This window comes from Sceloporus occidentalis, unplaced genomic scaffold (assembly GCF_023333645.1).
Source record: "Sceloporus occidentalis isolate IW3139 unplaced genomic scaffold, rSceOcc1.0.p SCAF_169, whole genome shotgun sequence".
Classification (NCBI taxonomy): Eukaryota; Metazoa; Chordata; class Lepidosauria; order Squamata; family Phrynosomatidae; genus Sceloporus; species Sceloporus occidentalis.
Genome location: NW_028317149.1, coordinates 574,315 through 586,535, shown reverse-complemented (window position 1 = coordinate 586,535; position 12,221 = coordinate 574,315). Strand labels below are relative to the sequence as shown.

General features: G+C 40.8%; 1 protein-coding gene across 1 annotated transcript in view; it reads left to right on the top strand.

Moving 5' to 3' along the window:
* The window catches only part of LOC149279361 (histone-lysine N-methyltransferase, H3 lysine-79 specific-like), a 33,719-nt gene extending 26,038 nt beyond the window's left edge, over positions 1-7,681 (top strand). Inside the window, exons 21-28 of the mRNA XM_089501264.1 lie at positions 161-293; positions 406-554; positions 1,296-1,411; positions 1,692-2,218; positions 2,524-2,729; positions 5,092-5,162; positions 5,275-5,925; positions 7,647-7,681. Coding sequence (XP_089357390.1) covers positions 161-293; positions 406-554; positions 1,296-1,411; positions 1,692-2,218; positions 2,524-2,729; positions 5,092-5,162; positions 5,275-5,925; positions 7,647-7,681 — 1,888 coding nt within the window. The remainder of the gene's footprint in view (positions 1-160; positions 294-405; positions 555-1,295; positions 1,412-1,691; positions 2,219-2,523; positions 2,730-5,091; positions 5,163-5,274; positions 5,926-7,646) is intronic.
* Positions 7,682-12,221: the final 4,540 nt, after the last annotated feature.

Below are 12,221 nucleotides of genomic sequence, written 5' to 3'. Positions count from 1 at the left end.
TCCTGTTGGCTAAATTACTTGGTTACCAACATGCTGAAATGTTTAAACATCTTGTATTTTGTGTGTTTGTATTTATAAATGTGTTTTGAAACTAATCTGTTCTGCTCTAATATATGTCAACACACATTTATTCAGGGGTTAACGATACTTCTTTTTGCAGCAGTGATGTGAAAGAGAGCAGCTTTACATCCCACAGTCCTGGGATCCCAAACGATTCCTCTTTCAGTCCTCATGAATCGCACCCTTCATCTCCTGAAAGAGGGAGTCCATTGGGGGAGAGGCCCACAGACAAGGTCAGTAACCTTCTTTTTTTCTTTTTTTTTTTTTAAGTTTTCAAGATGCAGCTCTAATCATGACTTTGTAGTGTGTTCTAGGTTTTTTACGACTGGCGTTTTTCTCTTGTAGATGTTGCAAGATCGCTGTTCCCCCTCTAACCCAGAGACCATCACCAGTCTGCCCATTAGCATTCCCCTGAGCACTGTTCAACCTAACAAGCTGCCTGTCAGTATCCCACTGGCCAGCGTTGTCCTGCCTAGCCGCGTGGAGAAGGTATTGCACTTTATGTAGTACTTGCTACAGCTACTTATGTGTATTTCTTTTCGTAAATCAGTGAGGCATTGTTACTTTTTGATGTCGCAATATGTTCCAGATTTAAAACTTTAATTTGTAATTGTGATGCTCTAGTTCTACTTAGAGCGGTAGATATAACACGGAGGCAAGGCAAAACAGAGACAAAAGCCAAGGCACATTAGAGACTGAGAAATGGGCAGCTCGGTACACTGAGCACTAAGTGCAGCAAAATGCTTGTGGTTATTCCTCCCCACCATTACCTTCTGCCTTAAGTTCTGATTGTGACGCTTGCAGCCTTTGTAAGAACATTGTGAGCAAAAGACAGCGAAGGCCCAGATGGGAAATCAAATAGACGACACCAACACAGGCTGCATTTCTATGAAGTTAATGTTTAATTTGGGATACATTAGTAAATAAAGACTACTTTGTTGCTGTTAGGTATGGCTTTAAATAAATTACTGACCCCCCCCCCCCCCCCCGTAAATATATATATATTCAATAAAGCCTGGGGATCACTTTAGGCAATTCTACCTCACGTGTGACCCGTCGTAAACTGTAAGAGTTCCTTCCCAACCAGCCAGAAGAAATCATGGTGTAACAGGCACATGCAAGTGCCTGTTTTTCTTTTTACTGCTCATACATGACTGGTTTGACAAACAGTTATGTTTCTAGTACTGTTTATTGACTAATTTGTCATCTATTTATTTATTTTGTCTTTCCCAGAGAAATAGTCCCAGTCCTGGATGTCATAACAGAGAGAGCTGTATCTTGGATAATCAGTTTGGTGCTACGTCTAACAGCCTAAGTTATGCTGCTGTTTCCAAGCCGCTGGCTAACTCAGGCAAGTACATAACCTTATAACTATCATCCTTTCTTTCTCTTCTATTGCTAGACTAGGTTTCTTTGTGTATCGTGCACATCTGTAACAGTTCTATATGCCTCATCACCCTAAAATGCTGCACCGCCAGTAGAAAACATTTTAATTGCCACTATACACATTTCCATTTGGTAATTCTCGATACAGGTACTGTTGTATCATGCTGTATGTTTTCATTTTGTGTTTTGTAATGTTTTACTCGCCACAAATAACTTTTGGCTGTCCTTATATATCTCATGTTTAGGTTATTTCTACTCAACATGGCCTTCTTCTCTGAATGGGCCAGTTCTTAACAGCCACGGATCAGAGACTGACTGTATGGATGATTCTTCAAACTCAGGCACCCTTTCAAACTCTGGAGGGTCCCGAAGCTCTACCCCTTCACATCACCAGCAGACATTTCAGCGTTCACCTACCCAACTTCCCTCTACCAGTCCCCGCATGTTCCAAGATCTTGGTAAAGTTTCTGGTGAGGGAGAGGTGGATACTAGTGATACAGACATAGAAGCCAAGAGGAGGATAATCTTCACCATCACAAGCGGGGCTGCAAGCTCGAATGGCAGGTCACCATCAAGCAAGCACAGCCCGCTGACTGCCACCATTCGTATGGAATGTGGTACGGGGCAAGATGGCAGGCGGAGAGGGAGCAGGCGTAAAAGGTCCTCAACAAGTAGCCACAGTTTCGGGGTATCCCCAAAACGCAAGTCCCTTCCAACATCTCTTGGGCTGACTGGCTATACTTCAGGTTCTCCGCTGAGCATCAGCTCTATGGTACACAATTATATTGATGTGACTCTTAAATAACAAATACATATGTGTGAACCTTTTTGGGTGCCTAATGATTAATAATGATCAATGGTCTTGGCTTTTATCCATAATCATGATCCTAAACTTTTAACCATGTATACAATGGGAAATCTACCATGTAACATTTTGTTACACTCGTAGTAAAGCTGAAAGTTTTACAAATACAAAGTTGTGATTTAATAGCAACATTTCAAGGCTACTTTTTCTAGGGCATGCCCATTACATTCTTGCCATATTTTTTCATTCCTTCATCTTGTTTTTCACCTCAGGTAAATAACATCAACCAGCCTTTGGAAATCACAGCCATCTCATCCCCAGAGAATTCATTGAAAAATTCCCCTGCCCCTTATCAGGATCATGAGCTATCCCCAGTGCTAAAGAAAGAGAAACCACTTCCTGCATCTAATGGGATGCACTACTCTCCCCTTACATCTGAAGATGACATTGAATCGGAAGACGAATCCTTTGCTGCAAGGCAAGTACTGAATAGATGACAATTGCACTACTAACAGTGAAACAGTCATGTCCTTTGTTTCAGACATATGATGACCTTCATTCTATGCAAAGCTACATGCCTCCTTTTTTGTGTTCAAAATTTTCGGCCAGGTAGAAGGTTGAAGATGTGTATAATCTACCTTTGCTATTTTGCACAATACGCTGCAAGGAATGGAGAGGGCGGCGTAAAAAAATAAATAAGCATAATACCTTACCGTATAGCACCAATGGGAATGTGAAGAAACCATGTGTCCCCTTTTATTGTTGAGGGTATATGTAACATTGATGACATGGTTACCTTAGTAAAAATAATTCAGATAACTCCAAGACTAGTGTTTCTTTTACTATTGCTTTATTTCTTGGCTTTCTTTGTAGTAATTTGTTAGATATTTGTGTTGGACACAAAACTAAGCCTCTTAATTTATTTTTTGCTAGTCAAAAGTAATGGTATACTCCAGCCATTAAATGTACTGTAGTACATATGGCATTTTTAACCCACGCAATTCATACATCATTTTGTTCGAGAGGTAGGGCCTTCTTTTAAAATCCTAGAAATATATGAAACACCTATAGTAAAATAAATTACTGAAATGTTTTTCTGCACTGTAAGTCCCACAACTGAACACTAACCCAATTTATGTTCAGCAACATCTCCTGATTAGTCCCACGCTGGCTTCGGCTCACAGCGGGGAGCCCAGGCTGTTGACAATTATAGCAAAATACCATATTTGCTCGATTTATAAGACAAGGTGTTTTTCAGAGCAAATGCTTATATAGTCTTATATAGTCTTAAAAGAGGTCTGACTACAAGACTGTGATCCAGATCCCCCGCAGCGCTGCAGGGGACCTGGATCCTCCTCTCTGGCAGCCGCTGGACGTCTGTGCGAGGCGCGCAGACAAACCTCTGCTGCTGCCGGCACTTCCTCTGGGGCTTCAGTGACGGAGCTCCAGCATCACATGACCTTCCGGTGCTCCACCATAGAAGCACCGGCAGAAGTGCCGGCTGCAGTGGAGGTTGTCTGCGCACCTTGCACAGACGTTCACCGGCTGCCAGAGAGGAGGATCCCCTGGCGGTGCTGCAGTAGACCTGGATCCTCCTCTCTGGCAGCAGGTGAATGTCTGCACGATGCGCACAGACAACCTCCACTGCTGCCAACATTTCCGCCGGGCTTCTATGACAGAGCACCGGCGTGACATGACCTTCCGGTTCTCAGACATAGAAGCCCAGGTAGAACTAACTGGCAGCAGCGTAGGTATATGGGAGTCAAATAAGGCATATCTGAGGGGGGCAGGTTGGCAAATAAAAGGAAATAAAATCAAAAAAATATATATCACTTTATTAAAAAGTTTACATGTGAATTATTACTACTAGTGAATATTCACTAGTAAAACCTTTTTCCTATAGGGTAGTCTTGTATTCAGGCTTTTTCTTTTTTTCTAAATTAATATGCAAATTTTGGGGGTTGTCTTATAATTGAGCAAATACGGTAATATAAAATTCACACTAAATGTTGGAACTATACATCTTAACATGGTATCTAAAGGATGTCCGATCTGTCCTGGGGGGGACTATTTGTATGGACACGGTAAAAAAAAAAATTGGATCGTCGGACAGAAATATTGTAAACATGTAGAGAATGACATAAACTAAAACGTGCAGCTACTTTAGTTTACATTAATTTTCTGTGAAGCTGTTTGAAACAGTAGGCTTTTTCTTTAATATTATGTGCTCTAAGGTAATAGTGCAACAAAAGTATTTGGATGCAGATGCTGAAATACACTGGCGTTGTCCCTGGCTGCCAAATTCCCACACACTTCCACACGAGGAACTCTCATTCTTACAGTAACGTATTCTGGCCTAGGCCAGGAGGTCCAAGGGACCAGCCATCCCTCTGCTGCACAGCCTACCTAGACTGTATTAGAAGTAACTGTGCCTTTACGACATGGAGCGCTGGGATATGACATCATGTCCTGGTGCTCCATGTCATGAAGGTACAGTGTGCTTTTTAATGCAGGCAACACGCCGTCCACGGAGGGGGTGGCTGGGGCCAATGTCCTAGGTCTGGCCTATGGCAGCGTAGAAGGTAAATACATCTCTGCATTCTTAATCAATTCTCCGTTTATTGTAACAATAGAGAATCATATTATAAGACAATTGTACATTGCAGGTGTTAAGGTATGTTTCGCGGTGAATATTATACCATGGTATCCACTTACTGTTAACAAGAAGGTTTTGTAAAAATGGTATTTGTGTGTGATATATTAATATTGTTTGTTCTAGCTGAAGAGTTCAAAAATAGGGATCTGTGCTTATATCTCTATTTCTCTTTCCATGTTAGCAGAAATGAGAGGAAGAATTCCAGCCTGTCCTTTGAGAACAAAGAATCGCCACAGAGAAGTGAGGGAGAAAGAGGTATGCATGGATGTCATATTCTTCATAGCCTTTCTTCATTATGAACCTCTCTATCTATCCCTTCTTCCCTCCCACCCATTTCTGATCCTCACTCTCCCCTCCACCACTTCAGGTCTCCCGTACCCTGGCAGGAAATCCTCTTGCGAGAGCATAGGCAAATGGAAATCTACCTTCTCCCCGATCTCAGACACCGCTCCCAGCCGCGCTCCTGAAAGCCCTTCCTCACCCCCCCGCCACAGTACCCACTATCCCTCTGGTGATGGTGCACGACGAGGGACAGGGGGTATGAGCCCAGGGTCGGCTAGCAGCATCAGTGACCATACCAGGGCAGAAATGAAAAGGGCAGCAGCAGAGTGCAACTTATTCCTGAATAAAAAGTTGGCTTCTGAAGGTGCTAAGAGAGAGGACAGGGTCCCAGCGGCGAGAGTGGACCGCTCCAGTAGTAGAGCCCCTCGTAGCCGAGAGAGGGATGGCGAGGGAAGGTTGCCTGGCAACTTATTCATGACACAGGGATCTGGAGCCCTTCTAAATGGGAAGGTTTCGAGCCCAGCCCCACTCCACCCACACCATTTCCTGAGCAGCTTGGCAGCTGGCTCTCAGCTTGCCCTTCAGGGCAGCCTCAGTTCAGTGGCCAGCAATTCTGTGTTACAGTCCATCTTCAGTTCCATGCCTGTACATGTGACTGGACCGGCAGGCCGTCTGGCCAACTCCCATGGCATGGCTGGTTTCACTACTCCTGGAGTGACTGGTGGAACTGTAGGAGGTGAGTGATCCACATCCCCGACTTTATCTTTGTGTGTTCATTTTGCAGTAATTTATTAAAGTGCTACTAAACAGTAGCATCTTATGGCCTCCTAGGTAAAGAACCAAAAGTTATGTAAAAGTATGAGATTAATTTGAGGCAGCCTGTAGATATGCCCCTTTTTAAATGTTGCTATGGTATGAAGGCAATGAATTTTCTTTTAGAAAGTGGTCTATATTCTAATATATTCTAGCATGTCTCGTAGAGATTTTTGGGAAGGAACATCTTTGGGTGTCCAAAGTGCAACAGCCTACTGGACGATATTGTCATCCTTTTAGCGAGAAAAATATGGGAAATTTAAATGTCTCGTTAATGACTGCTATGTTTGACGTCCATATCCTATCGTTTACTGTATTTCTTAAACCAAACCTAAAATAGCTTTTCAACTTCATTTGTTTTTATAATTACATGATTCTTCTGTGTAGTAAGAATTCATGGGACTCCGTAATAAATAGCAACATTCATTGTTCTCGGTTTTTTTTTTGTTTGTTTTTTTGGACCATAAACTGTGACCAATATTTTCTAAGGAGAAATTGGGTCAACAAATCAGACAGTCTGTACCATTAAAAGAAAGCTGCCAGGTTCCCAAATCCTACATTTATCACACCAAAAAATCAACTTGTGCTCCTTAGGATATGAACAAATATGTCAAGGCCTGTTTTGTGGGGGTTACCCTCTCATTACCATAGAGATCCCTGAGCTGTGCAGTGATCCCAAGGGAACGTGCTAAGTCATGTTGGATTGTAGCGGAAATGTTGCTGTCTCTGAAAACTGGTAAAGCTACAGTCCTACATATTAAAATTGAAAAAGTCGCAGTTCTCTATCCAGAATTATTCTGCAAATGCCAAGGATTGCTGAAAATCCATACACAACACAAGTAAATGACTATATAGGGTTTTTGTGTTTATCTTGTGACAGCTATGATCAAAAAAAGTAGGGTTTCCCTCCATCGTTTTAACAATGTATTTTTTAGTTGTAATAAATATTGTTGTATATGAATATGGTTTTAAAACAGAAATTATTTTTTCGGTAATCCAAAGGTGGGAAGGCCAAACTGTTTTGGCAAAGGCGTAGCGATCACACTAAAAATGCTTGTCATTAATTGTAAGTAATAAAAAAAAAAAAAAAAAAGTACGACAGCCTCCTTTCCTTAGGGAGTTAACAAGGCTAAATTTAAGTGTTTACGTTTTCTTTGTGGAATGCCTTCATTAAGACTTGTTTTTAAGTATTGAGTGCTGTTTGCCTCCTCATAGAGCGAAAGCAGATAGATGGGGCCACTTTACAAACATCTACTCACCTTATTTTCAACAAGTTCTAATTTAAACCTCATTGGAAAATACTTTTTTTTTTTTTTTTTTTAAATGTGAATGTTTTACTCCCTGTATAGAATTTGTAATCATTCTATTTGTAATCATTAAGTGTGTTTTTTGTTATTACTTTAATTCAAAATCCAACTTTTTTTCTTCCCTTCAGGTATCTAAAATGTCTACCTCGCTCCGAATGACCTATGCAAAGACAGACCTGCTAATTTTGTCTATTTGGTTTTTACCACCTTCCTCCAAAAGGTGCTGTACACAATTTTTGGAGGAAGGGGAGACTGCGTCACTCATCCCCCGTAGTAACCACTGGTTAACTTTACAATCACGTCATTTTTTGTTTGTTTTTTTTGTTTTTTTCCGCAGAGAAGGACACATTATTCCACTGTGAATGGAAATGATGGCAACAAACTGTGGGGATTTTTTTTTAAAAAAATGTAATTTATGAAACTTTGATTTGTGGAGGATTTGTTTGGGCATGTGTGTGGTAATATATATATATATATATATATATATATATATATATATATATATATATATATATATATATATATATATATATATATATATATTACACACGTACACCCCTATCTACATGGGTGGTGGAGGACGTAGCTCAAAACACGAGCAGAAAAGTGATATGGTGTATGGCTTTGGGATTTATTGGGGATTGGGCAGCACATGTGCCGTTATCCCCGATCAGAGATTAAACTGGTGCTACGCATACAAGATTGTGCCTCCGAAAATTGGTGCTTTGAAGTTGCGGTGCTCTTCAGATATACACTGGGACTCTGGGTCCATTGCTCGATATTATGCGTACTTATTTATTGATTTCTGTCCCTGTGTAACCAAAGTACATTTTGCAATGTTCCTACCATATTGACTTATTTTTCTTTTGGTCTGCTCAGATGATTGAACTATCCTCCTTGTGTCTTTTTATGTTTTTGGATGATATGGCAGCTAATCATGAGTGTATGTGTGAGGTAAGGCAGCAGAAATTGTTTTATCGCAGGTTATTAAGGCATGGTAGTGGTCAATCTCAGAGCTGTCACTTCCTTTGCTGGAACTGAGTTGGATACAACCCAAACTAGGACTGTTAAGTTATTTTCTAAGTAACTTATTCCCTGTTCATTTTTTGAACATATTTAAACTATAATGCATATGTGCTTGTGTAAATGTAAATACTAAATTTGTGTATAGGTACATATATTTATATGTATATAGGCTCTTCATTTATATAAATATATTTTATGTGGTCTTGTAAATATAAGCACCTCTCTGGAGTCCTAAATGGGAATAAACGTCATCTATTGAGCACACTGCTTTTTTTTCCCTGGACAAATACTGCTCACAAAGAGCGCAAGTCTTCATGGGTATACCATTTCGCTATATTGCTTAATTTGGTGGCAGAGAATTGAGAAGCAGCACCACACAGCAAACCACCGAAATCGGTGGATAAAAGACCAGATTGGGTCGATAAGCTAATGTAATTGGAAGTTTTCTTTTTGGGGTGGGGGGTCCCCCATACCAGGGAGAGCCGCTGTGTATTGCAGAGGATTTTTTTTTTTTTTTTTTTAAGAAATTTCAGTTTTTGGGGGGGCTGACCGTTACCCTGACCTGAGTTTTGTTCCAGAAATGCCTCAACTTAGAGACTGAACTGATGCGTGTGGACAGTTCCAAAGATATTCAGATGAATCCCATGTTACTAGCAATGTTGTTCAACACCGTCCCTGAAAACTTTTTTTTTTTTTTTCTTTCTTATAAATGGTAGGTACTTTGTTTTTGTTTTTTTTGTTTCTTAACGGTATCCCTCTAATTTCGACCACATCTAGTTTTTAACCATTCTGAATTCTCTATTTTGTGCTCAGAGTGAGACATCTCTGCATTGGGGGGAAAAAAGTATTGTTTCATGGAGTTGTACTGCTTTACTTGCCTTAATAACCTGCATGAAGCAAAAGCTAAATCTGTTCCATGGAAAGAGTAACAAGAAAATAAAAAAAAAAATAAAAATAAAAAAAAAAATCTTTAAATATTTGTGCTTGGCAGTTTATGTTCTAAATTCATTTTGGTCTACTCCTGTACTTTTTGTTTTTCTTTTTTGTATTAGTGGGTAAGTAAGGTTAAAAGGCATTGATTCTCAGTATCCCTTCAAATTCTTTAGACATTTAATACTTGTGCTTACTTTGTGGGGAAAAGGAAAAAAGTGGGCCTTCATCCTACCACCATTATTCCTATTCCCTTATCTATATTTTTGGAAAACTTTAGATTGCTTATTTATATGGGGTACACTGATCGCTCTGTCTGCGCCAATCCATTTTTTAATCAGCCTGTCAAACAGAATTGGTTTTTATCTTTTGTAGAGTGGACTATGAAGAGCCCATTTTAAAATTTTGGCTTTCTTTCTCAAGAAAGAAAACTACGCAAAACATGGCAATACCTTTTTTCTGTGAGGACTGTTTTAGTTAGAAATGGGAGTTGTTCAGTATGTTAATGAATTTGTTTGAAATGAATCAAAGCCTCTAAAACTGCTGAACATTTGAATATCTTGGACTTCTTGTTAATAAACTTTTTTATTATCTGTATTGTTTGTCTTGGTTTATTAAAGGTCTTTGTGTAATAATGTACCTGTGATTTAAACATGCATTTCGAATATTGAGCCATACATTTTGGAAATTCACTTGCCATACAAACACACCCCCTCTCCCTTACCTGTACATATACACTTGCCATACAAACACACACCCTCTCCCTTAACCGTACATATACACTTGCCATACAAACACACACTCACTTCTGCCTCCTGCTTTGCCATTAACTAAATACCCCCAAGTCACTTTTCCACAGCCCCTTATTCCTACCTTGGAGCAGCTTCTGTTGGATGACAGTGTGACTTGCAACAGGAAGCAGAAGCCAGATAACCATTTATTGATGGCTGTTTGGTCCTTAAAGGAAACTCATCAGCATGAACCTAGGGAGGTACTGCTGAGGTCCACAGGCTTCTCATGTTTTGAGATACTGTATGGGTGCAGAATGAGGAGACCTCTGGATCTAGTTGGAGATGGCACACACCTGGGACCTCCTTAGTGGGATATGTCCTGAAATTTAGGGACACAATGCAGACACTGACAGGATTAGTACAACCTACAGGCAGCAAAATCTAGGCAGAAACACTGTTATGATTGCACTGCTTGGGACCAGGTTTATGAGGTGGGGGCACAGAATTTTGGCTCATACCCATCAGGCAGAATAAATTGAAGGCTGCTTAGGAGGGTTGTTTATCATCCTCCAGCGAGTAGAAACCACTACTTATGTGATAGCCCTTCTGTTTCTTACCTTTCTCTTTCAGAGCTATCATTAACCTGCTGAAAGCCTAACATGGCCTTGAGACTTTGGTACTAAGTGCTTGCAGTTCACCACAAGAAAAGCTAGATGGTAATCCTTTGCTAGACTCTGTAAGAGAAACTAGGAACCAGGCAGATTCACCAAGAGGCCCAAATCAGTCTGCAGCTCTAAGCTGAACAGAGGTTACAGGGGCTACCTCCTATGAAGGGATTTTTACTGGGAAGCCAGGGCAAACCACCTTAGCTAAGCATCACGTAAATAGCAGGGACCAACTGCCCCTAAGATAGGTAGTTTACCGGGTATCCTCTGAGGTAGAGGCGCATATTCCGTGGGAAATTGAGGAAATGTGTAACCTAGCGCCAATTACCAAGTTCAAAAGCCCCTGTGGTTATGATGCCAAAGAAAGATAAGTCTGCAAGACTCTGTGTGGATTACTGTAGATAGACTATAACCACAATTTTGATGCCTATCCTGTGCCTAGAATAGATGAGTTGCTGGATCAGCTAGCAGGTGCCCAGTATTTGACAATGAATTTACGCAGAGGATACTGGCAAATACCTATGACCCCAGAAGCCTGCACTTATCACTCTATTTGGGTTGTATGAGTTTTGTGTGATGCCTTTTGGGACAAAAAATGCTTCTGCTACTATTTAGAGATTGGTCAACCAGCTGCCAGGAGGAATACGCAGTGGCATATATAGATTATATTGCCATATTCAGTAACACTTGGTACACAGAGTGTGAGGGACTGCATAGCAAGTACAGGGCTTACTATCAAACCAGGTGCGTATGACTGAGGTTCAGTACTTGGGACATAAGGCAGGAGGGGGCCTTGCATCTTGAACCATGTGAAGTAGTAGCCATCAATGCCTGGCATATCTCTAAGATAAAAAAAAACAATGATATAAATTCTAGGGACTGTGCAGGGTACTGTTTTCAGTGTCTGACAGTTTGTCAGAGACTACAGTAAAAAAAAAAAAAAAAAAAAAAAGCCACATACAGACCTGACCAAGAAACATTTACCCAAACAAGTGCACTGCACCCTACACTGGGATGAGGCCTTTATGAAGCTTAAGGCAGCACTTAGTAATGCTCCTGATTTCAGTAGGAGGTTTGTGATGCAGACAGACGCATTTAATTTGGGCTGGGAGCTATCCTTGGGCACATGAATCCCAAAGTTGGGGAGCACCCAATAATGTACCTGAGCAGGGAACTGGCCTATGCAACGCTGAAAAAGGAGTGTTTAGCTGAGGTGTAGGCATTACCACGGGCGAGACTTTAGTGTCGTTACTGATCGCAATCAGGGAACAACTGGTGGCCTAATGCTAATTTTAAAGGGGGAGGTGTCATTCCATGAGTTGACATGCTTGGCACAGAATGGGTTAATGGATTTGACTGCATGGCTCAGGTAAACTAAAATTTGTTCACACTTTTCCCAATATATAAAACTCAATTAGCCAAGCTGTTAGCTTCGAAAGGAATATATTACCAGTGGAAGGATGAAGGGCCAGACACCCCGAATGCATCTCCCTAGGGGGTGAAGAGGTCACTCAATGGGCATCAATGCTGAATTTATGAAATGCATAATCCAAAATATGA